At 39.0% G+C, this 26,733-nt stretch overlaps 1 protein-coding gene across 1 annotated transcript in view; it reads left to right on the forward strand.

Annotated features, from left to right (window-relative positions):
* Positions 1-26,733, forward strand: part of LOC124612268 (valine--tRNA ligase-like) — a 130,017-nt gene that overhangs the window by 55,888 nt on the left and 47,396 nt on the right. The window contains exon 9 of the mRNA XM_047140367.1: positions 15,735-15,975. Within this exon, the coding sequence (XP_046996323.1) occupies positions 15,735-15,975 (241 nt within the window). The remainder of the gene's footprint in view (positions 1-15,734; positions 15,976-26,733) is intronic.

Here is a 26,733-nt window from a genome sequence, read left to right on the forward strand (position 1 = left end):
GGACAGAAAATGAATTCATTTTTAGAGAACTAATAGAAGCCGAAAGAGAAATGGGAAAATGGAAGACAGAAAGAAAGTAATTGATGTCAGACAGACAACAAAGGTCAGTGACATAATGGAAAGAGTGAATACTTTGAAGAGGCAGGGGGCTGGTCGTGTTTCTCAAAGAAAAGTTTGCAGGTGGTCAAAACACGTACTCACTTGGGACCCTAAAAACACCAAAATGAAGAACACTGGACAGATGGGACTGAGACTTAAACCAGATTGAATTACCAACGGAAATCTCAAGATTGGCAGAAATGGAAGAAAATGCAGGGATCCTATGTTGCACATGACTTAGAGGCCACATCATAAACTGATTGAATTGGCTGATGATGATCTTGGTTTCTAAATGATGCCTGTTTGTAAATGGTTGGATGTCAGCCAGCACTGGCAGTTTGTAGTGTGAAATTACACAAGTAACGTCTATGTGGGTGTGCTCTCAGTGTTGACTCATGCCACAATTATGAACATTATACATGCAAAAATACATGCACCGACAACTGCAAAACTCAGTAATATTTAAGTGTAAAGACTTTTAAGTGATTACAGGGCCTCTAATTAACCAACATTGTGACAGAAGTGCATTGCGGTTGACAGGTACTGTGAAATGTTGTTATACTGGAACTAATGATTGTTGGATATGATGGGTCTAATTATGTACTGACTTAAATGAACTATTGCAGTGTACTTATATCTGATGAACTACTAAAGGATTATGCTAAGTGCGAACTGTGTTGTGTTTCTGTAACTGTGAACACTGTTTTTGTGCCGTGAAAGAACAATTAACTTCACCACTGGTTAGTTACTGTTAGGTATTATGGGACATGATCCAGATATCTGTGCTAATAACTTTTTGTAGTGTAAAAGCTGGTCACTGCAATTAATAACTGAACTTTGAAAGGAATAAAATGTGGCAGTGTCATCCAAAATAATGTGTGTTTGCTAATTTATAAGCCAGACCCACTAATATTCTGCCACACAAACGATTGCTTGTTAGGAGTATCTCCCTCTCTCGGTTTGCTCTCCTGACATATTATGTGTACTGATGATATTTTTGGCTTGTGTATGGTTTCAGTTGGTTTAGTTCTTTGTATGTTAGAACACTCGCTGTTGACAACATGCTACAGCCCAGGCAGACAGCTGTTATTACCCTATTTGGAGATTATGCTTGTAAAACTGGTCTCCACAAATGAGTTGTAATAGATGTAATAGAATGTAAGAGATGCTGCAAATACAGCAGCAGCAGCGGCAACAACGTACTGAGCTTCTGCAAGTGTGGGTATCTCGAGAGCAACCATGGCAACATGTGCCACCTCACCTACCCCGACCCCCCTACCCCTCCTTTCTGGCGTACTTACAGAGGCGGAACAGCTACCTGAAACATTTATTGCTCTACTGCAAGATAAGAAGAGTTAGTGACCCTGTAGTTTTAATTGCAATCCTCCTTTCTTAGCGTTCCTTTCTTTGTAATTTGGTGCAAGAGCTTTGCTCACATGTAGACTCCACTTTGTTGAAGTTTGATGAGTTTGGTATGGTGTTGACTGCATATTTTAGTGTGAATCGCTTGTTGTGGCAGTGCGCCATATGTTCAGTCAGTGATGAAAGAGTTAACAAGTCAAATGCAGAATGGATGGCAGCGTTATAGGGTTTGTCTAGAGATGGTAAGTTTGATTGTAGTCAGTTTGGCATATTTAATGTGGATTTCTTTGTCTGTGATGTAATTATTTGATTAGATCTAGATAAGTCGTTTCAGGCGAAGTCCTTAGAGTCATTTGACCCATCCCTGACTGATGTGACACAGTTCACCCGGTCATATGAGCTGTCTGTGGAGGCCCAGGAAGCCTTTGTTGATGAGTGCCACAAAGCAGAAGTGGATTGTAGTTCCTCCTGTAGTACATTGTCAGATGACTCAGCAGGGTCTCGTTTACTAGGGGCAGATACGCCCAGGCCACCCTTAGTTGTCCAAAAGCTGACTCACTGCCACTCTGTTAAGCAACTTAATGAAGATGACATTAGGAATAAGCTTTTCCCACATTGGACTGTCCTTCACACGAAAGGCACAGTGGTTGTCATAATTCCTGGTCCAGTACGGCAGACAGTAATGGCCATCCCTTCTTGGCACTGGTGGGAAGTCAGTTAGATTATAGGGCTTGCGCCAGTTGCCACAACCCCCGTAAGTGACAGAAATGTCCGCATTTAAATAAAATTTGTTTCAAGTGCAGCCAAAGTGGCCACATTGCTGCTGTCTGTGTTTCGCGTTGTAATGACACAGTATTTACCAGTTGGCTATTAGTTCACATATTCAGCAAACAGCTGATAAGCTTGTGTTGCAATTGTCTATTTGGGGAACCACAGATGAGTTCTGGGGCTGCAGTCTCATTGATCAATTTGGCTATGTATCATGAACTGGGTACACCGTAACAAGCAGTTAACAAAACAGTAGTTTCCTGCAGTTGCTAATGAATACCGTCAAGAGCTGAACTGGTTGTGGCAGCAAAATATAAGAAAGAATGCGGAGGGCCAAGTAACATTTTAGTGGTTGAGTCTACTTTGGCATAAAATATTTTTGAATTGGATGATTTTTCAGTATTTGATTTCCAAAGTATTGCATAATGTTATTTTAGCGCCCCAGTCATTCCTTTTCATGGCCTCACGTTGCTTTTTGAGTCCCATAAACAGCTGTGTGAGCCAACACTGGGTAAAGCAAGGGATTTTCTGGCTCTAGCTCACATTCAGCTTAAAATGTCTACAACTTGTATGCAGCTTCATGCTTGTCTTATGCCATTGCCAAGAGAAAGATGTAGTTAAAGCTGAATTAGACAGACTATGGGAATTAGGAGTGGGTCAGTGGGCAGTGCTGTTAGTAGTGGTTAGAAAAGCCAATGGGGTAGTTCAGTTGTTTGGCAATTTTACAGTCACAATTAATGCCCAGAGTGAGGTGGAAATGTATTCAATTCAGTCTCTCACACCAAGGAGTTCGTGGTCAGGTTGTGTTGGCTGGTGGACAACATCTTTTGAAGATTGATTGGAGTTTCCCCTTGATGCTAAGTCACAGCATTTGCTCATTATTAATTCAATGTTTGGCCTCTATAAGTTTGCCAGATTGCCTTAGGTATTGCAGCAGCCCCATGATTTTTTTAGCATTCTATAGGGAAGAGAGTTTGCTTTATCTCAAAGTGTGCAACTTATGTAGCTAGTTTGTCACAGGTGCCACGAGGAAAGAACATTTGCAAAACTTAACAGGGAGTGCTGCTTCAGGCACCAGTGAACAGTGGTCTTTATTGTAAGTTGCAAAAGTGTATGTTTTCTGCACCCAGTACCAAATATTTAGGGCATGTCTTAAGTAAGGTGGGCATCAAACGGCTCAATGACCATGTTGCAGCAATTGATAAGTTGTCCGTTCCTCAGAGCTTGAATTAGCTGCAGTTGTTCCTTGACAGGGTGTTGGAGGTTCACATCCTCTAAATCATTTTTGTAAGAAAGGTGTGAAATTTGTTTGATACTTATCAGCAAGTTTTTCTGCAACTGAATCATGTTTATGCTGTGCCTTGATACCTATGGTCCAAAGAAAATGGTTAATGGCTACTGAAGCATCACAGTAGGGATTGGTGACAAACTGTCCAACAGAAATCCAGACAAATCAAAACAACTGACTGCTGTTGCATCTAAGATCCTCTTGCCTGCCCAAAAGAATTACTCCCAGATAAGGAGGCACTGGCTGTTATGTATGGTGTTTCATGTTTTCCTGTGTGGCTCCAAATTTCACTTGTCCATGGATCATAAACCAGTGATGTCATTGTTTAATCCTCAGCCTGACTCCTTGATAAGACAGCTCAGAGACTACAGCATTCTGCATTACTTCTCAGCATTTATTTTTACTATATCCATTTTCAGTCCACAGAGCATGCTAATGCTGATGTGTTGTCCAGATTGCCCGTGGGTCCTAGTAAGGAGTGACAGGAAAGAAACTGTTTTGTAATTGATAGTGCTTTAGAAACAACACTGCAAGAGTTTCCCATCACCACCAAATAGTCAGCAGTAGCCACAAGTCATGACTCAATGTTGCACAGTGTTGTTGCAGCAGTCCAAATGGGATCGCCTGCACACTTTCCTGACATCCATCTCAATTTTTTACCTTCTTTTGGTATGACAGAGTGGCTCAATGTATGTCAGGGAATGGTGTTACTTAAACAGAGAATGATGAAGGATGATGATTGCCACGTTGTACTCCCATCTTCACACTGTCCACTCGTTCATCAGTTGTTGCATTCTTCTCACTGGAGTATGTCTCATATGAAAGCATTAGCTCAACAGTATGTATATTGAACTGCAATAAGTACTCATATCAAACATGCAGTGAGGCAGTATCAAGCCTGTTCGCAGAGCCAAGTGGCCCCCACCACAGTTTTTTCCCCCTCCCACTGTGGCCTCAACTGATTCGACCATGGAATAGAATCATATGGATTTCACGGGTTCCTTTTCTTGGAAAATATGGTTGATACTGGTGGGCGCCCTTTCCAACTTCCCTTATGTAGCATGGATGTTCTCCACACTAACGAGATTCACCATCATGGTGCTCATAACCACATTTGCAGTGAGGGTGCACCAACCATACTGGTCTCAGATAATGACTTCCAGTTTACGACATTGGAGTTTCAGGCCTTCTGTCACTGCAGTGGTATCCCAGGATGACAATTCTTCAGGAAAACCTGGAATTCTTTGGGAATTACAGTTCACCTGGAAAAATCAGGGAAATCTCAGGGAATTTCAGGAATTTTGTAAACTCTCAGGGAATTCTGTGTTTTTGACCTAAAATTGAAATTTAATTTTCTTGAGCTTTATAAATCAGAAATTTTAAAATACATAATATTTCAAAGTGTGTTAATTACTTGAATGTCCATATAAATTATTGAAGTTCATTGACCATTATAATCTTCCATATTAAGACTACTTTTGAGTCTTAGCACAAATTAACATTTCATTCCACCATTTCTGATAGGTATGTAAAAAATTAGTCCTGTCAACAGCAAACTAATATATTGGGTCATTATTACCTCATTTTCTCCACTATGATTATGCACTGCTTTGTTTGTCTCTTAACCCCAAAATGTCAGATTTGCATCATTTTTACTTCTTACAGCTACCAAAAGACGTAAACATTATCCCTCCAAATGTCTGTTATGTCTTTTAAAGTTTTGGAAAATATTCAATTTACCAAAAATTTTTTGATTGTGTGCATAGATCGATCACTTGATAAGGCTTTCTCAAAGATTGTCAAAAATTTGAAATTATGTCATATATCTACATCACAGTCTGTAGGACCACATCACAAATTGTGTGTCAACTGCACAAATGTGTGACAGTTTTGAGTGCCAGCTTCTCTCCCTGGCCTCGAGGCAGTGAACCAACATGATTTGCTGTTTCCCTCACAATATTAAATATAAACTTTATTTAATAAATGCTTTCTTATCTGGAGTACATACTTCTTGTGTACAAAAAATAAATGATCTAATTGTAAACTTAACTCAAGTCCAGTATAATTAAAGTTGAAGTAACTGGTAATATGTGGATCATATATCTTGTATCTCTATATAATGAAGTTCCGACATCCACTTGTGTATCTATGATGTGCACTACCAATACACAAATAGAAATGGTCAGTAATTGCTGAAGATAATAAATTTCTGTTAGTAGCAAGTCCTGGTAAAAGCTCTGTGGTAGTAATAGCTCCTAAATTCTCAGTGGTAATCGAAGGAAAAGTCTTATTATAGATGACACAAAGTTCTCAGAAGGAACACTTGATAACAATTAGTCTTTAGCATCTGAGCCTATCTTATTAGTATTAATAGGCCATGGCTTATTATGTAATAAATCTGCATTATGTGTACTCGCTTCACTATCAAAGGAGTCTCCCATAGTTTGTAAACTGACTAATGGTTGCATATTGTTTCTAATTAATGTAATAGTTCTCACATTTTTAATTATTACTTGATTTAAAAGTTTGTCATATAGCTCCTTATTATGATTAAATCTAACAGACATATCAGTGTTTATTTGTAGTTCACGTATATACATTTCTGGGGAAGCCTAAGAGTTTTCTTCTCCATCATTACCTTTATTGTGAAATGTGTTACCTGTGTTGTCTCTGTTTTGTGTGGTATTCCTCCAGTTTTGCCCTGAATTATTGTATTCATGGCTATTGTCCCTTTCTCTATCAGTTTGTGGGCTTCTGTTACTCGTATTTCCTTTTTGCCATTTATTGTTCCATCATTGTTACTATTTTTTTTGTTATTACAGTTATTGGCATTGTTATTTTGCCAACTGTAGATAACTGTTCTATGGTCTGATTTGCTCCAAGTATATATAATGATAACACTTTTCCAATCTTTTCCTAGCAGCTTATCCTTGACCCTTCAAGGTAATCTACTAATGAGTATCTCAAGTAAATATTCTTTCCTAAATGGGTCATCTAAATACTACAGAGTCTCTGTATCCTTTCTAGATACCATTACTGAACGGTTTAGAATCTGATAATTCCAGGCTTAATGTCTTTTTGAACACCTCTGCTCCAGTATTTAAACACAGTTTCAAAACCATTTTAAGTGGTGAAATCTCGTAATTGTAACATGCCTCATTGTGCTGTGTCACTGTTGAGAAGGATGTATCCTCAAAATATCTTTAGGTTGACTGTATGTTTCATCAAGGAAATCTTTGTTTATTATGTATTTTGCTAACTCAATGTTTGTTCCCATTTGAATTTCATTAATCTGAGTTCCATCTTCACCTGTGTTCTTATTGGTGTACTCTTGTAAAATATTCTTAGTTTTCAATAACTATTTCTCTAAAACTTTGATTCTTGCTCTTAATTTATTTTGTTCCAGTTTAATTGTGTGTACATGTTCAGCTGTACTAGCTAGCTTTTCTTGTACTTTTTTAAAGGCATTCATTCATTTCTGCCACATGTTTCAATCTATCATGTATCTAATTGTTTTATTTTTTTTTTTAATCTGTCCATCCTACCATTTAGATTGAAGGTGCACTTACATTGACGTGTTTACATGACATATTCTGGTACCTAATCTACCTGTACCTAATCTAGTTTAAGTTTGTATAAATTTCTTATTCATAACACCAAAGTTGTGTTCTGTGAATCTACTTTGTGTTGCCAAAGTTGTTTAATACTGTGCGTATAAATATTTACATAGTCAATTTTTCCTTCACCAAACCCATGTTCACTCAATGGATGAATATTTAGTAAAACTGTTTAACAGAGAAATATTGTAATTGACATATACTGCTTGTAACTATACATTTATCTGGTTTTGCTCTGAATTTAAGATTTAAATGGAAATTATTGTAATATTTTAATTATCTGTATGATTCAGCAGTGCCTTTATAATCACAAATCACTTCACTTCACACAATGGAAATGATTGCACCCACCAGGCGTATCAGAACTGGGTGAAGTCGCTTTGCATTATGTTGTTTCGTCTGCTCCCGTGATTGCCGTTCGTGTGGCTGCTTGCTGGTATCCTTGCTGTGGCAGCTGTGTATTGCCAGTGTCATATCATATTACTGCCTGGAACTGCGATCTGGTGGGTGAAAGCTGAATCTATGTTGGACTGCAGCTTGAGTCATGATCACCAACCTGCGCTGAATTCTGACTCGGCAAATGAGATCCAAATCTGCATTGTAATGTAGATCAATGTATGGTTGCCAACCTGCACTGGACTGCAGCTCTGTGAACAACAGCTGAATCTGGTTTGACTTGGGGCTCAAGTTGCATTGAACTTTGCAAAACATGGGTTATGCAATCTGGTTCTGCTTCTGCTAGGTCTTGTTAGTGTGTAATTTGCTTGTGCGTGCTTTCACTAATGAATCACAAGTTATTGATTGTCATTCCGTAATTTGTTTTGTATAATTTCTTGAACCACTCAAATTGTCAGTGGATGGTTCTGATGCAGTTTGTATTGTCTATTTTGATTTATAAGCAGTTGTAGAATATTAGTATTTCATATTAGTGTTGGTGTTTATTTGCTTGGCAATCTCTTGTTTATTGTGATATTGAGTGCCTGTGTTTGTCAGAAGTATGATGCAGTATTCCCTGCAGCAACTACAGCCATTATGAATTACATGAAATGTATTCTCAGTTGCAGATATGGACAACAATCAGCTATATAATGGAATGAAGACAATAAAAATTTGTGCTAGACTGGGACTCGAACCCAGATTTCCTGCTTATCATGAGTGGTTCCTTACCATTAAGCTATCTGAGCATGTCCCAAGACCAGACCTAAACTTCCATATATCTTCAACTATGTGTCTACAACCTACACTTCTACACCCATTACATATGTATATTCCCTTACAGGGCAGACATTTTAATTGAAAGTCACTTGCCCGATGTTGACGAATAAATAAGTATGTACCCACCGACACCAGGCAAGGGACTTTCAATTAAAATGTCACCCATGTAAGGGAATATATATAATGGATGAACGAGTGCAGGTTGTAGACACATGATTGATGACATATGAAAGTTCAGGTCTGATGATTGGGCATTTTCAGGAAGCTTAATGGTAAGGCAACTGCTCATGATAAGCAGGAAATCTGGGCTAAGTTCCGGTCCAGCGCAAATTTTCATCGTCATTATTCCATTATACAACTGACAGTTGTCCGTATTTGCAACTGCAAATACATTTCATATCTTGTTTGTTGTGGCGCTGAGCAGAATTTCTTCATAATTTTTCTCGTAAATAGGTAATAAATTGTTAGGTTCTTCTTTCTCAACTGAATGTAGTATGTTTTTTGATGTCCAGACAGCCTCTTCTGTAATTTTAGTTTTGTACAGTTGCTCAGCTTTGAACACTATATGTCAGTGTTGTCACTTGAAATGATGACTGCTACTCTTTTTTTCTTGTTAGTTTAGTATTTTGTCTTGTTGCTTATATTGGTTCTCATTGACAGAGGTTATTTAATGTCCCACTCTTCAAGTATGCTTCTTGGCGTATATTTTCAAATTTGTGATGGATCATTTTCACATTTTCGAAGCCGCTAGATATTCTTGGCACTGACTTATTTTCCTGATGCGGAATTATTTTTATAAGATTGTCACCATGTGTGATAGTTGAGCAGGATGAACTTATATGTCTTCCAGTCCTGCAGAATACTTGTCCACTCTCTTCTCCTCAAATAGATTTAATGAAGTCACTTGTGTTTACTACAATGAGTAACCAAGGAATTTTGTATAACAACAGGTTTATTGTTGTATTTTTGGATACATAGATATTTTAGACTTAGTCTTCCTCACAACTGACTTTGTCTCTTAGCTAAAATTCCATGCAGCTAGAAGACCCTATTTCGCACTTTCTAGCCATGTACCACATCACCTAATGGGCATAGTCTAGTGGACTGGTGGAGCTTCTGCACATATGATGGCCCTGTATGTTTTTGGATCTCTTGCATCCTATTCCCAGCCCCAGCTCTCATGTTTTATGCTCCGTTTCCAGAAGGTTATGTTGGTGTAGGCCGCATATTTGGGCATTGGCTGGGGTGGACAGAAGGGGTGATAGTCCAACACAAGGGTCAATAACCTCGTGAGGTCATGGTTGGAGACAATAGGTGTACGAGACACAAGAACCAAATAATCCATGACATGAGCATAGCCAGCTGCCACCTAAGGGGCCAATTCCTGGACCTACAACATGTATGGGTAATGCCAGTATTTCTCCTCAGCATATAAGGCAAGGGGACTTGCTACCCTCGCACCATATTTATTACCCACGGTCACAGCAGTGTTCATCTTCCACAGTGCTGGAAGAGCAACCATTGAAGCTTGAACTGCTACCTCTGATCTCAGCAGCCCATTGAACATGTCGAATGTTGTATTTTGAGCCACCCATGATGATACTAATGTCTGGATGGAACCGTTGGCTGGAGTTCCGGCATCTCTCTTTCTCTTCCCCCTACCTAAATGTTTAAGACATAGACCTGGGGACTGCCGTCCTTACATGCCAGTTAAAAGGGAGGGGGATGTGGTATCTGTGCCTGCTGATAATGACATGTAGTGGAGGATGCGGAACCAGTGATGCTGGCAGCCAGTGAACTGGGTACGGCAACTGCTGACGGAGCATGCCCATGCCATGTGTGTCCGAAGGTAAAGTTGCTAGTGACTCAGTTCAGTTGTTTGCTTGCAAGGTTAGAGGTCAGACCTGCTAATATTCAGTCACATGTAAACAGTAGCTTTTTTAGGGGTATCTCCCTCTCTCAATTTGCTGTCTTGACATGTTACATGTACTGTTGAATATTTGGCTTGTGTGTAGTTTCAGTTGGTTTAGTTTTTCGGATATTAGAACACATGCTATTGACAACTTGGTATGCCCAGGCAGAGTGCCATGTATTACCCCAGTTACGAGCTTATAGTTGTAGATCTGTACCTTGAGAATGATTTGTAAAACTTTTAGCTTCAAGGAGATCAAGAATGGAGCTACTGAGGATGAAACTACGAAATCCGGATCAGTACTATCCCAACTCTTTTGATCTGACAACCTACAGTAAACTGATGATAAAATTAATGCCAATTCCTCTGCATAGACAATATAAAATCTAACAGGCATTCTATTGTGAAGTGTGATTCATCTTTTGTTGGGGTCAGTGCCATTCTGTGCTTACCTTTCCAAATCTGTATAGTGGTGGGTGATTGTACTGCCTAGTTTCCACTGTGAATGCTCATGAACTGCTGTAAAACTAATTCAGAAATTTTCTGGTGGCAACAGGGCTAAGATGTACATATACATCTAAACTCTGCAAACCAGTACCAGTGTGAAGTGCATGGCAGAGGGTATGTCCCATTATACCAGTTACTAGGGCTTTTTCCTGGTCCATTCAAATGTGGAGTGTGGAATAATGATTTCTTTAAATGCCTCTTTGCGTGCTATAATGAGTGTAGTCTTGTTCTTGCAGTTCTTATGGGAGTAATGTGTGTGGCATTGTAGTACAGGGTGTCCATAAAGTCCCTTTACAACTTCAAGATTTTATTACAACAGCAGTTGTTGAAATATTTTAATAAAATTTCTTTTATTGTAATCACTGTTTACTAAAGTTTTTATATATACTAAAATTTTGTGTTTGCAATAATCTGTTGATAGAAGGAACTGAACCTCTATAAAATGGCAACTCCTCAAGAGAAGGCACAATGTGTGTCGTGGTTTATTGAGACAAAATCCCCAGATGTCCAGACTCAACGAAACTTCAGAACGAAGTATGGAAGAGATCTACCATCATGCCCTTCAATCCGTGCATGACACAAAAAAATTATGGAGACAGGGACAGTGTTGGATAAAGGTAGGAGCGGGCGACCAAGAACATCTGAGGGAAACATTGATCGCATTTTAAACGTCTTCACTCGTTCACCTACGAAGTCCATCCGCACTGCTGCCAGACAGTTTCAGCTACCACATTCAACTGTGCATAAGGTCCTCCACAAGAACTTATGGTTGTACAGTTACAAAGTCCAACTGTTACAGACACTTGAGCCAAATGACAAGCCAAAATGGACAGAGTTAGCACTCAACTTGCTGGAACGCCTTTCGGAGGGTGAAGCATTGCTCAAGCGAGTTTGTTTCAGTGGTGAGGCAACTTTTCATGTTTCTTGGACATTAAACAGATGCAATGTGTGAATCCAGGGATCTGAGGACCTCCGTGTGACTAGGGAGCTTCACCGAGATAGTTCAAATCTGAATGTATAGTGTGGAATCATGTGCAACTGAGTCAATAGTTACTGCAGATGTTTACCTCAACCTCCTGACCGAATATGTAGCACCATAATTGATTGACTTACAACCAACTATCATTTTCCAGCAAGATGGTGCACCACCACATTGGGGACTGCATGTTCGTCTGTTCCTCAATGAAACATTTCCAGGCATATGGATTGGGAGGGATGGGTCAATTCCTTTGTGTTCACCAGATATCACTCCCCTGCACTTTTTTTAATGGGGGTATGTAGAAGATATCGTGTATCGAACACATATATGGGACTTTGCTGACTTGAAGCAAAGGATTTGTAATGCAATTGCCACCATTGATGATGCTACGCTACAGCGAACATGGCAAGAAATCTTGATGTGCTTCATGCAACTAAAGGCACCCATATAGAGGTCTATTAAACACTCTCAAAAAAACTTTTATAAACACTGATTACAATAAAAGAAATGTTTTTAAAATATTTCAACAACTGCCATTGTAATAAAATTTTGAAGCTGTAAAGGGACTTTATGGACACTCTGTATATTCATAGGTTCATCACTTAAAGTTGGTTTTAGAAACTTTCTGTCTAGGTTTCCACAGAGTAGTTTGCATCTATCTTCCATCTATCTTGTGTGGTGTGGGCTGGGCGGTTTTTTAGGTTAGATGGCCTTGGGCAAGTACAGAAAGGGCAACAGCCTCAACGGGTGGGGGGCAAAGTCAGGACATGCGGGGACCAAGCAGCAATCAGTATTGTAATTGTAAACTGTCGAAGCTGCGTTGGTAAAGTACCGGAACTTCAAGCGCTGATAGAAAGCACCAAAGCTGAAATCGTTACAGGTACAGAAAGCTGGCCGAAGCCAGAGATAAATTCTGCCACAATTTTTACAAAGGTACAGACGGTGTTTAGAAAGGATAGATTGCATGCAACCGGTGGGGGAGTGTTCGTCGCTGCTAGTAGTAGTTTATCCTGTAGTGAAGTAGAAGTGGATAGTTCCTGTGAATTATTATGGGTGGAGGTTACACTCAACAACCGAGCTAGGTTAATAATCGGCTCCTTTTACCGACCTCCCGACTCAGCAGCATTAGTGGCAGAACAACTGAGAGAAAATTTGGAATACATTTCACATAAATTTTCTCAGCATGTTATAGTCCTAGGTGGAGATTTCAATTTACCAGATATAGACTGGGACACTCAGATGTTTAGCACGGGTGGTAGGGACAGAGCATCGAGTGACATTATATTGAGTGCACTATCCGAAAATTACCTTGAGCAATTAAACAGAGAACCGACTCGTGGAGATAACATCTTGGACCTACTGATAACAAACAGACCCGAACTTTTCGACTCTGTATGTGCAGAACAGGGAATCGGTGATCATAAGGCCGTTGCAGCATACCTGAATACGGAAGTTAATAGGAATATAAAAAAAGGGAGGAAGGTTTATCTGTTTAGCAAGAGTAATAGAAGGCAAATTTCAGACTACCTAACAGATCAAAACGAAAATTTCTGTTCCTACACTGACAATGTTGAGTGTTTATGGAAAAAGTTCAAGGCAATCGTAAAATGCGTTTTAGACAGGTACGTGCCGAGTAAAACTGTGAGGGTCGGGAAAAACCCACCGTGGTTCAACAACAAAGTTAGGAAACTACTGCGAAAGCAAAGAGAGCTTCACTCCAAGTGTAAACGCGGCCAAAACCTCTGAGACAAACAGAAGCTAAACGATGTCAAAGTTAGCATAAGGAGGGCTATGCGTGAAGCGTTCAGTGAATTCGAAAGTAAAATTCTATGTACAGACTTGACAGAAAATCCTAGGAAGTTCTGGTCTTACGTTAAATCAGTAAGTGGCTCGAAACTGCATATCCAGACACTCCGGGATGATTATGGCATTGAAACAGAGGATGACACGCGTAAAGCTGAAATACTAAACACCTTTTTCCAAAGCTGTTTCACAGAGGAAGACCGCACTGCAGTTCCTTCTCTAAATCCTCGCACAAATGAAAGAATGGCTGACATCGAAATAAGTGTCCAAGGAATAGAAAAGCAACTGGAATCACTCAACAGAGGAAAGTCCACTGGGCCTGACGGGATACCAATTCGATTCTACACAGAGTACGCGAAAGAACTTGCCCCCCTTCTAACAGCCGTGTACCGCAAGTCTCTAGAGGAACGGAAGGTTCCAAATGATTGGAAAAGAGCACAGGTAGTCCCAGTCTTCAAGAGGGGTCGTTGAGCAGATGCGCAAAACTATAGACCTATATCTCTGACGTCGATCTGTTGTAGAATTTTAGAACATGATTTTGCTCGCGTATCATGTCATTTTTGGAAACCCAGAATGTACTATGTAGGAATCAACATGGATTCCGCAAACAGCGATCGTATGAGACCCAACTCGCTTTATTTGTTCATGAGACCCAGAAAATATTAGATACAGGCTCCCAGGTAGAAGCTATTTTTCTTGACTTCCGGAAGGCGTTCGATACAGTTCCACACTGTCGCCTGATAAACAAAGTAAGAGCCTACGGAATATCAGACCAGCTGTGTGGCTGGATTGAAGAGTTTTTAGCAAACAGAACACAGCATGTTGTTATCAATGGAGAGACGTCTACAGACGTTAAAGTAACCTCTGGCGTGCCACACGGGAGTGTTATGGGACCATTGCTTTTCACAATATATATAAATGACCTAGTAGATAGTGTCGGAAGTTCCATGCGGCTTTTCGCGGATGATGCTGTAGTATACAGAGAAGTTGCAGCATTAGAAATTTCTAGCTAAATGCAGGAAGATCTGCAGCGGATAGGCACTTGGTGCAGGGAGTGGCAACTGACCCTTCACATAGACAAATGTAATGTATTGCGAATACATAGAAAGAAGGATCCTTTATTGTATGATTATATGATAGCGGAACAAACACTGGTAGCAGTTACTTCTGTAAAATATCTGGGAGTATGCGTGCGGAACGATTTGAAGTGGAATGATCATATAAAATTAATTGTTGGTAAGGCGGGTACCAGGTTGAGATTCATTGGGAGAGTGCTTAGAAAATGTAGTCCATCAACAAAGGAGGTGGCTTACAAAACACTCGTTCGACCTATACTTGAGTATTGCTCATCAGTGTGGGATCCATACCAGATCGTGTTGACGGAGGAGAGAGAGAAGATCCAAAGAAGAGCGGCGCGTTTCATCACAGGGTTATTTGGTAACCATGATAGCGTTACGGATATGTTTAACAAACTCAAGTGGCAGACTCTGCAAGAGAGGCACTCTGCATCGCGGTGTAGCTTGCTCGCCAGGTTTCGAGAGGGTGCGTTTCTGGATGAGGTATCGAGTATATTGCTTCCCCCTACTTATACCTTCCGAGGAGATCACGAATGTAAAATTAGAGAGATTAGAGCGCGCACGGAGGCTTTCAGACAGTCGTTCTTCCCGCGAACCATACGCGACTGGAACAGGAAAGGGAGGTAATGACAGTGGCATGTAAAGTGCCCTCCACCACACACCGTTGGGTGGCTTGCGGAGTATAAATGTAGATGTAGATGTAGATGTATCTTCAAGCATCTCTCAGTTTAGTTCTTTCAGAATCTTCACACATCAGTCATTCATGTTAAAAGTGTTTTAAAGTGAAGTGGAAGATATACTCCACAGATATAAAGTAAAAAATGTCCAGAACAAAGCAGACTGTGCACTATTATGGGTCTCTCACCAGGAAAGAAAAAGAAAACTGCAGTCAAATATTGTATCAGTTAAAGAATAGAAGGAACTGCAGACAATTGGAGACCATTTCATTGATCAAATTTACATTGCCAAAACATTTTAAAACTGTGTTGATGACATAAAAGAAATAATACAAGTCACATGTACTTATTTCTAGAATGCTTCCTGTTGTGTTTTTAAATAAGTATTAATGAATAATACTGAATATTACACATACTGTTAATTTTTACAGAGATTGGTGTATATCACGACAATTGTGGTGGGGACACCAGATCCCCCTTTACAAATGTCAAACAATGGATAACAATTCAACATGGATTGCAGCAAGAAATATTGAGGAGGCATGGAAAGAAGCAGCTGCAATTTTGAGATGTGGTTTGAAAGATATGTCTGTAATTCAAGAAGAGGATGTGTTAGATACATGGTTCTCTTCAGCACTATTACCATTTTCTGCTCTTGGTTGGCCACACCAGGTAGAGATTGATAAGTATTTGATATGTTTTTTTGTCAACTGTATGTTAAAATATAAAGAATTTTGTGATCTGCTTTTAACTTCATGCTATCATAAAACTTCAAGTTTGAGAATGAGCCAGTTGCACAACTGCGAAAGATGGACATAATTAGGATATGGCTCCATCTTCAGTGCTATCTTCTTCGTGGGTCACATGGGAGGCAAGATTTTATAAATCTGGAGCCTGTTACTTTGTATCATATGAATGTCCAGCAATTCATGAATGTAATTTACTTTATTCCTTCCCAAATGTGAAGTCTCATGGCAATCTCAGTTGTTGTGAATATTTAGTCTATGTTCATCGCTAGTAAACTGATGAAGAGTACCCACACTTTTACAGTTTGTATCTATTCCATTTGGAATACACAGTCCTCTATTGTAGTGGACAGCAAACAGTTCTGTTCCATTGTTGTATGCTTCAGTGATGTAACTATTGCAAGAAAACAGGTGTCATCTCATGCTCAATGCAAATGTTTGTTGCAAGCAGTTTTAATACAGTATTGAGCTGCTCAATAAATACAATGAGGCTTTCTAATAATGTAAACCTGGCTGCTGCACTCCTGAAATTTTCCAAAAGCAGAAGTCTGAATTCATTGCCACAGATCAAATATTCATCGAAAGAATTCCATTCTTAAACTATCTGTACACAAGTATTCCAGATACTCATAGTCTTGACATCATCAAACACAACTACTGTGTTAGGTAAAACAAATCTGCACCACAGTGTTGGGAACTCACATAATGTTCTTATGCAACAATCTGTTTGTGGGCCACCAGCAGAATGCTTGCTGGTGTCCTGAATCAAAAAACCGTTACCTGGTTCATGTTCATTTATGATATATTTATGATCTGGTCACAATGCCATGGTCTTTACATTCGGTCTCATATCTGTTTCATCCAATACTCTTTCAAGGTGTTTATGTTGTTAGCATCTTCACAGACAATTACTTTCACCTGCACTTTTTTCACAGAAAGTTCTCCTGTATCATATACTTCCATATTCCTAATACTCCAACTGTACCCTTTAACTATCTGAGAGCAGAAACATTTTATTAAAGGAAAACGTGATTTGTCAAAATTATAAAACATCTTAACAAACCAAACAATTTATTTTAGTGCAGTTTTTCAATCTTTTGCTTAATTTTTTTAATTAAATTGTTACCGCTGATAACAACCTGCCATAATACTCACTAACTATTTATTTGTTGAATTTATTTGTTGACATTTTTTGAAAGGTAAAATGAAACAAATTTCTGTGGAAATTGTTTACACAACCAGCTCAAGTACTTTATTATTGGGAATGAAATCTCTAAAAGCGAGTTTTGCCTTATCTGAGACAAAGACGTTACATATGTTCTAACAGGAACAGCACATGTGGTGCATATTGTACATCGTCTATATGTGACCTGTTTTGGTTGATGTATACTACCTTCCAATATGATGTGTTTGTCCACATGTGGTTTATGTTTACCAAGACTTATGCTGTTCTTGGACAATCACTTTGTCCTGCAGTCCTTTGTACACTTTCCTAGAAGTCTTTATTCATGAATTGCTCCATCTCAGTTTCTTTGTGGATGATAAATACATTCACTGCATATATATCAATAAAGTGAAAAAAAAACCTATGTCACCATTTTCTACTTTTTCAGTCACAACCTGAGCCTCACTTTAGATGATCAGAATTGTCAATAAAACTCATGTTTATATTTAAGTCACTCAGTACACAGGGGCATACCATTACAGTAGTTGATCCATCTTTTCCCTTCCTGTATACGCTTTTGGTGTTACTTGGATCATGTATACTTGAGATCAGGTTCACAGTTTGTTTGTCCATCCACTTGTAAAATGGTACACCATGCTTGCTAATTCTGCTGTGAAAGTCCCTTTGTTTCGTCCTTTTATCTTCCTTTGGTTTTGGGAAGAATTTATATGTAGGATTCACAGTTCCAACTGCAAACATTTTCTTGGCTGTTAGTAGGATGAAGAGATTATAAGATGTGAACAAATTATCCATAAAGCAATATAATTTTTACCATAAAGTTCTTCACATAAATCTCTCATTACCCATGCACCCTGTTCCATTCCAAACTATATATGTAAATGTGAAACTTCAGATCATATGCAAATTCATCACACAGCATCCTATTTTAAAGCCTCTCTTCATAGGCTTGTCCCTTGTGTACCATTTCATTGAGCCTCTGCCTTTAAATTTTACATCTCTGTAAATTACCATCTGATTCATTCCTTCTTTGTTTGGAATGTTATAATATTATATAGGGTCACTATCAGAGTTCTGAAACGAAATTGTTTCACTATCTGAGTCTGATAGAAGGTCCTCAAAAAGAAGTTTTTGAATTTCATTGTAAATAAGACTTTTTCTAGCCATACTGGATGAAAGTTGTATTCTAGAGACACAGTGGTTAGCAGCACTAACTGAGATTAAGGTAACAAAAATATGAAATATATAAACTTGCTTCACATAACTGTTGCACTGTAGCTCATTAGAATGAACATACTTACTTGAAAATAAAAGTGGTAAATACATGCCAAATTTCATCTTCAAAATGTACAACACTTAAACTGTGTGAAACCGCTGCAAGCCAATAAACAAATTGTATTCTACTGAAAGCAAAATGGATGATATCCAATGTCAAGCCATCTAAGCAAAACTCCCTTAACTAACTGTATGACTCTCAACAAAAACTTCTGCCCCATTTGATCACCAGGTGTCATAAAATAAGTGGTTAACATTGATAACCACCACCCTTGAAAGAGTTGACAAGGAATACAGGAGCAGTCCCATATTATCCAGTATCATCCCAAACTGGAACAGCTGAACTACTCTTTACAAGAATTGAACTATTGTTCATAATGTGCCGAAATGAAGAATATGCTTCCCAAATCCATCCCACCTTCTCCGAAGTGGTATTCCAATAACTTCTGAATCTACAAAACATTCTGACCCACCCTTTTATATCACTTACTTCTGATCCCGAGTCTCATGGGTAATATCCAAGTAAAAGACCCAGGTCCTAGACCTGTATCGCATAGCCATCTAGCTCCTCCTGTTGGCTCTTACACTTCACTCTTTCCATTTACTGTAGTTAGATTGCAGGTCTGTTGAGCTAATTTCTGCACGATTTTAATTAGCAGCGTTCCTCTCTTCGTTGTGCTGCTTTGCCCCTAAATCTCCCTAAATCACTATCCCCTAAATGCAGAATGCAACAGTCTACTTCTCCTACTCGCACCAGGATAAGTGCTCTAAAGCCAAGTTCCCTTTCATTGATCTCTCTCTCTCTCTCTCTCTCTCTCTCTCTCTCTCTCTCTCTAAGTCTAGGTTGTTCCTCTCTTTTCTTTACCTTGCCACTCCTTCCATTTTCCTTTTTCATTTCACTTGCTGTAGCCATCATGGCTGTAGTTTGTGTTCTGATAAAACAACACAATCATAAGATGACTTGGTATAATCTGTTTATGTACTTAGCTTTGGTCCAACACCTTAACTATATGGAAAGTGGTGCTCTATTTTCATTCCATCGTTTGTGTGCCACCTAACATTTTACACCCTTTGTGTGTTGTTAAATTGCATGTTCCCAAGGGACTGCTTTTTTAAAGACTGATATAGATTTATTAAAATAGTTCTGTTCCCTCTCCATGCTTCTTCTGCAAAGGCTGACTTACCAAATAGTGAAATCAATCATATGAGTGAACTATCTGGAGACATTAAGCACTGACTTGTGCTAATGCAATAAGCATTCACATATATTATCCTACCTGAAATATGAGTGTACCTAGAAGAAATTGCCCTTGTGAGAAGTTAGTAATGCATTAAAGCTTCATTTTCTAAATTTCTATAAATATCTTTCATCTTATTGTATTAGAATTTATGTTTTCCGAAAGATTTGCATTATGGAACTGCTGCTGCACAGGGTTCCCATGTAATCTGGTGGAACCAAATTCTTATAATCAATTGTTCCTTTTGATTTCTGTGTTCTTATTTGTGATCCTCTCTGTCTCTAACAATGTCTTTCTTCAAAGAAATTATATATTTGTATTTGCTCAAATATGTTTCACCACAGTTGTGGCATCCTCAGTGGATGTTTGTTTATTTTCTCTTTAGATTATGTTATTTGTCAGTGACTGTTTACTTATATCAGCTACTGATCCACACTTTATGTATTGTGCTATTGTGGTTAAATTGGACCTGTTCTGAGCGTCATGAGTTTCTTAAGCCCTTGTGCTCATTCAGTTTTCCATTTGTATGCATTAGGCAAGGCTACTTCAGTGTGCAATTGTTGTTATCCTTTGTATAGCAATAACACAGAATGTAGTGAAGTCCTATTCATTCAACTACATATTTGATGAGGCGTGGACAGTTAAGACATGGACATATCCGCCATACTGCTGTCACAGGTACCCATATAATTGCTGGTGGCTCTTGTACCATAGTTGACTTTGCCAGTTAGCAGAGATCATTTGTCTTTCATAAGCTTCAAAGTTTACACTGCACCCTACAGCTCAGAATACAGTAATAACATCTGGATGACCCATGCCATACCATGCCAACTGACTGCAGGAAAACAGAAGATTGGCAAGCAGGACTTTTCCTTCATGCTTCCATAAGGAACCTATAATCCCTCAGATCCTCGGGAAGCAGCTGGTCATGTCCACTCTATGTGTACTGAAAGTGAAAAATGGTGAGCAGTTACATGGTGACTGATATCTCACCACCTGAACCACGCCTGACCTACATTGTCCCACACACTGTGAACTTTTAAAAAACTGCTCTCTGCACACCATATGGATTTACAGAATTCTTTCAGTTGCTGTTCAAGTTATGCAATGCTGCATAGACATTTCTGCCCATAGACAGAACAACTTATGCTCTTGATTTGATTTGTGATATGTTGACAGTGATAACTTTCACATTAAGTCATGAAACACAGTACTTAACCATATCGAAAGGTTATGCACTTGATTATTCGTCTTTGCATCTTTGGAGTGAAAGTTGGTACATGATCAACATGCAAGAAATTCGGCTGCCACAAGACAGATTATAGAAGCATTTTCAAAACAGGTTGCAATATGTGAATTGTGAATATTTTTAGGTTTAATTAATTTCTGTTGGAAATATATTCACACCTGTGCTCTCAGCTCTGCACTACTCAATGAGTTTCTGAAAGGCTGTTTCAGAGATAGAGGAATCCTTAAAGTTGATGACCTAGGGAGACACTGCCTTTGTGAAATTAAAAAGCCACAGTTGCAGAAACAACACCGTTAGCCCAATCCTCAGCATAAGTCCTTATATGTCTTATGGTGGATGCATAATTAAATGTGACTGGAGTCATATTCCAGGAGTGAATCAATTATCAGTGACAGCATCTTCCATCCTTCAGTCAGAAATTGTCTTTCTTGCAGGGGAACTGGCCAGCATTTGACAAGAACTCTATGCAGTCTAGGCTTCCATAAATCAGTTTCAACATATGCTTGAAGGTTGACAAATGACACTTTTTATCAACCACAAGCCATCAAAGTTGATCCTATTTCAGAAGCTGGAGTAAGGATTGGTGCATCATGTATGACACTTCAACCTCATCCTTCAGTTTACAATGACTGTCAACGTATTAACAATGAAAAAATTTGCCAACAGACAACTTGGCCTACATCAACATCATAACAAAAGAATTGGTTTTTAAAGCTCTTGTCCATACTCAAGATGTAATTGGGGAACCTAAGTCATTCCTTGCTGCAACATCTGAACTGCAACTCCATAAAGATTCCCCATACCAAATTGAAACTGTATTGTGATGTTACTGTGTTGAATGTACACTCGATTGTCACACCTGAGTTTTGACAGAAGGCCATCACTTCACTTCATAGCTTGTAACTATACAGAGTAAAAGTCATTACACTCTTGGTAAAGAAAGCATTTGGTGAGTTTATCATAGTTAAAGACTGCAGTAGCTTTATTGGTTAGTATAAAGCTTAGTAATGCAACAAGTATGTGTTTTCGACAGTGTCTACAGTAGAGCTTCTTAGCATGTGTTGACATTCATTTGTTTGTTATTGTAGTAAGTTTTCTACCGTCTTTATTATGGGTAGGGACTGTAACTGCTGTGTGTGGATATTAACTGAGTTGGTGACACTTGGCTCTCAGCTCCAGGCTGTGTTGGCTTCAGTTACACAGCCTGGGGCTGCAGTGTAATGGCATCACAGTTGTGGATCGAGCATTGGAATTCAGGGGATGTCCAGAATGACTCCAGAGTCCACTGATTGGTCCACACTAACAGCCAACCCAGTTACTGCTCAGATTGAGGTTGACCTCTGAACCGCGGTAGCATGGCAGGCTGTGAAAGACTTCTCAGGGCAGGGGGCAAAAAAAAAAAAAAAAAAAAGTAAGGCTGCCCTATCCCTGGTTAGCCTGACAAAAAGTTCCGGGTGCTAACTGTAGCTGACAATGTTCCTCAGCCAGATGCAGTCACTTGTCCTGTTTCAGAGAGAACTTCTCAGCCTGCAAGATTCAGGCATTCACAGATAGTGGGATTATTGTTAGCTGGGAAGTTAGGCACGTTATGAGGCCCCCATAGGGACATGGCTGCCAAGGAGGGGAAGAAAACGAATGTTCACTCCGTATGCATACCAGGTCGAGTCATTCCACACATGGAAGGATCCTTTCTGGATGCTATGGAGAGAACAGGTTGCAGCCAACTGCAGGTGGTGGCTCATGTCAGTATCAGTGATGTGTTCGCTTTGGCTCAGAAGAGATTATCTCTGGTTTTGAGTGGCTATCAGAAGTGGTAAAGGCTGGCAGCCTTGCTTGTGAGATGAAAGTAGACCTCACCATTTGCAGCATAGTTGACAGAATCGATTGTGAACCTCTGGTACCGAGTGAAGTGGAGGGTATGAATCGGAGGCTCAGATGGTTCTGTGACCACGTAGGCTGCAGATTCCTTGACTTGCACCATAGGATGGTGAGGTTTCAGGTTCCACTAAATATTTCAGGTGTCCATTACATGCAGGAGGTTGCTACACGGGTAAGGGGCGGGGGGGGGGGGGGGGGCTGTGTGACATGGACTGGGCACTTTTTCAGGTTAGAGAGCCTCAGGGAAAAACAGAAAGTACTTAAGTCTTAAAGGATGCAGGTCAAAAACAGGAAGCGCATAGATGTAGGAACCATTAGTATAACGGTTGTAAATTGTTTTAGCTGTGACGGGAAAGTACCAGAACTCCTAATGCTAATAGTAACCACTAATGCTCAAATCGTTATGGGCACTGAAAGCTGGCTAAAGCCATATACAACATCAGCAGAAACTTTTGCAAAAGACTTAATGGTGCTCAGAAAGGATAGGCTACACATAGTTGGTGGTGGTGTGTTTGTTGCTGTTAGAAGTAGTTGACCTTGTAGTGAAATTGAAGTAGATAGTTCCTGTGAGTTAGTGATGGCTAGATGTCATTCTTAGCAACCAGAATAAAATAATAACTGGATCCTTTTAATGACCTCCCAATGCAGGTGATGCAATTGCTGAAAGGTTCAAAGGACATTTGAGTCTAATTTCAAACATGTACCTGACTCCTACGTTATACTTGGTGGTGACTTGAATTTGCCCCCAATATGTTGTCAAAAATACATGTTTAAATCTGGTGGTACACATTAAACATCATCTGAAATTGTGCTAAACGCATGCTCTGAAAATTATTTCAAACAGTTAGTTCATGAAACCTCTCAAATACTAAATGTTTGTGAAAATGCACTGTACATCGTAACAACAAATAATCCTGAGCTAATAACAAGCATTAAAATGTATACAGGGATTAGTGAATACAGGGTTATCATAGTGACACCAAATACCATATCTCCCAAATCCACCAAAAATAAAAAAAATATATATATCTGTTCAAAAAAGCAGATAAAAATTCACTTGATGCCTTCTTTAGTGACACAATGTAAGTGTAGCCCAGATATGGCTTGAATTCAAAGAAATACGAGTAGTATTGACAGCAATTGAAAGGTTTGTACCAAATACATTAACAAACAATGGAGCCAATTCCCCATGGTACACACCCTACAAGAGCTCGAAATTTACTGCAGACTTCAGTGTGAGGTGCTTGTAATAGTTTCCACAATGAAACTTTGTCTCGAAACCTGGCAGAAAATTTAAAGAGATTTTGGTTGTATGTAAAGTATGCTAGTGGTGAGACATAATCGATGCCTTCTCTGGATGATAGCATTGGAAATACATCGACAACAGTGCTGCTAAAGCATAGTTACTAAACACGGCCTTCCAAAGTTCCTTCACCAAAGATGATGACGCTAATATCAGAGAATTCGAATGAAGAATGGATGCCAGCATGAGTAATATAGAATTACACATCTGTGGAGTAGTGAAGCAACTTACAACACTTAATAAAAGCAAGTATTCCAGTCCAGCTTGTATACTAGTTAGGTTCTTTTCAGCATATGCTGATGCAATAGCTCCATACTTAACAATCGTGCACAACCGTTTGCTTGACGAAAGAGCCATACCAAAAGACAGGAAGATAACACAGGTCACACTTGTTCGCAAGAAAGGTAATAGGAGTAATTCACTAAATTATGGGCTCATATCATTAACGTCAGTATGCATCAGGATTTTGGAACATATCTTGTATTTGAACATTGTGAATTACTTTGAAGAGAACGGTCTATTGACACATAGTCAACACTGATTTAGAAGACATTATTATTATTCATGTGAAAAACAAAGTGTTGAGTGGTATTGATAAAGGATTTCAAATTGATTCCATATTTCTAGATTTCCAGAAGGCTTTTGAGAATGTACCTCACAAGCAACATGTAATCGTGTAGTGTCATTATGGAATATTGTCTCAGTTATGTGACTGGATTTGTGACTTCTTGTAAGAGAGGTCACAGTTTGTAGTAGTTGATGGAAAGTCATCGAGTAAAATGGAACTGATTTCTGGCATTCCACAAAATAGTGTTTATAGGTCCCCTGCTGTTCCTTATCTTTATAAATAATCTAGGAAACAATCTGAGCAGCCTTCTTAGGTTCTTTGCAGATGATGCTGTCATTTATTGTCTAGTAAAGTCTTTAGAAATTGGCAATTGACCCTAAATAATGAAAAATGAGAGGTCATTCATATGATTGCTAAAAGGAATCCATTAAACTTCAGTTTACATGATAAATGAATCAAATCTAAAGGATGTAAATTTAACTAAATATGCAGGAATTACAATTGCAAACAACTTAAATTGGAAAGAACACGCAGAAAATGTTGTGGGGGGAAGGCAAACTGAAGACTGTTTTATTGGCGGGATATTTAGAAGATGCAACAGATCTACTAAAGAGACTGCCGACACGATACTTGTCCGCCCTCTTTTGGTGTAAAGCTGCATGGTGTGGGATCCTTACCACATAGGAGCAGCAGAGTACATCGAGAAAGTTCAGAGAAGGGCAGCACTGACCTTCATAGGGGAAATGATCATCATAATAAAATAAGGGAAATTGGAGCCTGTACGGGAAGTTATAAATGTCCATTTTTTTTCCATGCACTGTTCGAGAGAGAAATAATGGAGAATTATCGTGAAGGTTCTTCGATGAACCCTCTGCCAGGTGCCTGAGTGTGATTTGGCAAACAGCCTTGTAGAGGTAGATGTAGAGGATGAGCCACCTTGTTTCAGCTCCACTTTCCATATTTGTTTTGCTGAACAAGAAGTTTCAACATGGGGACACTGATGTTGTGGATCTAGTTCTGCCATCTGAAGAATATCTGTACCATTTGACAGAAATTGCTAGATCAAGGATGCCACAACAGAAACGGATGCTAAAGCTCCCTTTTTTTGTGTGTCTATTATGTGGTTTCGTGTATCACTGAACGACAGTAGACCAAAGTAGACAGTTTGAATACTGCCTATTTGAAGCTCTTGGAGTACCACTTTGTGCAACCAGGATCTGAATAATGACTTCCAGCTCCCAAACCAGTGGTTTATTGAAATGGCTACTCTAACAACTAAAGACTGCGCTAAGATACTCTGCCCTGTCCACTGAACAGGATATTCACTTATTATCATTATGAGTTTGCAATTACTTTCTGAGATGACTTCAGTGCAACAACTGCTGAAGTGTCAGATCTTGTTCATCTGTTGTGGTCACAGTCCAAAACCTGAGGCCACCTACATCAGAGGTACATGGCAAGAAATAATCACTCATCCTCCTAAACATACAGAACAGACTTTTAAACATGTTTTATTTCGTCATGGTGCTATTTAAAAGTCACTTTAGTGACTGTATAATGGCCCATTCAAGGTAGATACTTGTGAAATAGCGTCCAATGTTGGTAAACATGAAATGCCCACCACAGTCTCCATTGACAGGCTAAAGTCAGCTGTTAATGGCATCATAACCAATATTCCTGTAACATAGAAGAATAGCTGAATTTAATCAGAGGCTGTATTTAAGCTGCAAATGTATATTTTATACCATGATTTATTGTTATTTATAAAATTCTTTTTCAGTTGAAAAGTTAAAACTTTTGTTTTATATCTTATTTCATTCAGTCCTTGAAGAATACCTGACTACAGCTAAAATTTCTCTTTATAACCATTGTTTTTAAGTATGTTACTCTCATCAGAAATTATTTATAAAACATTAATTATATTTGCCACTAAATTTTGTTGCGTGTGATTTGTTTTACAAGCAAATTTATATTTGTCATATAAGACTGT

This window comes from Schistocerca americana, chromosome 1, assembly GCF_021461395.2.
Source record: "Schistocerca americana isolate TAMUIC-IGC-003095 chromosome 1, iqSchAmer2.1, whole genome shotgun sequence".
NCBI lineage: Eukaryota > Metazoa > Arthropoda > Insecta > Orthoptera > Acrididae > Schistocerca > Schistocerca americana.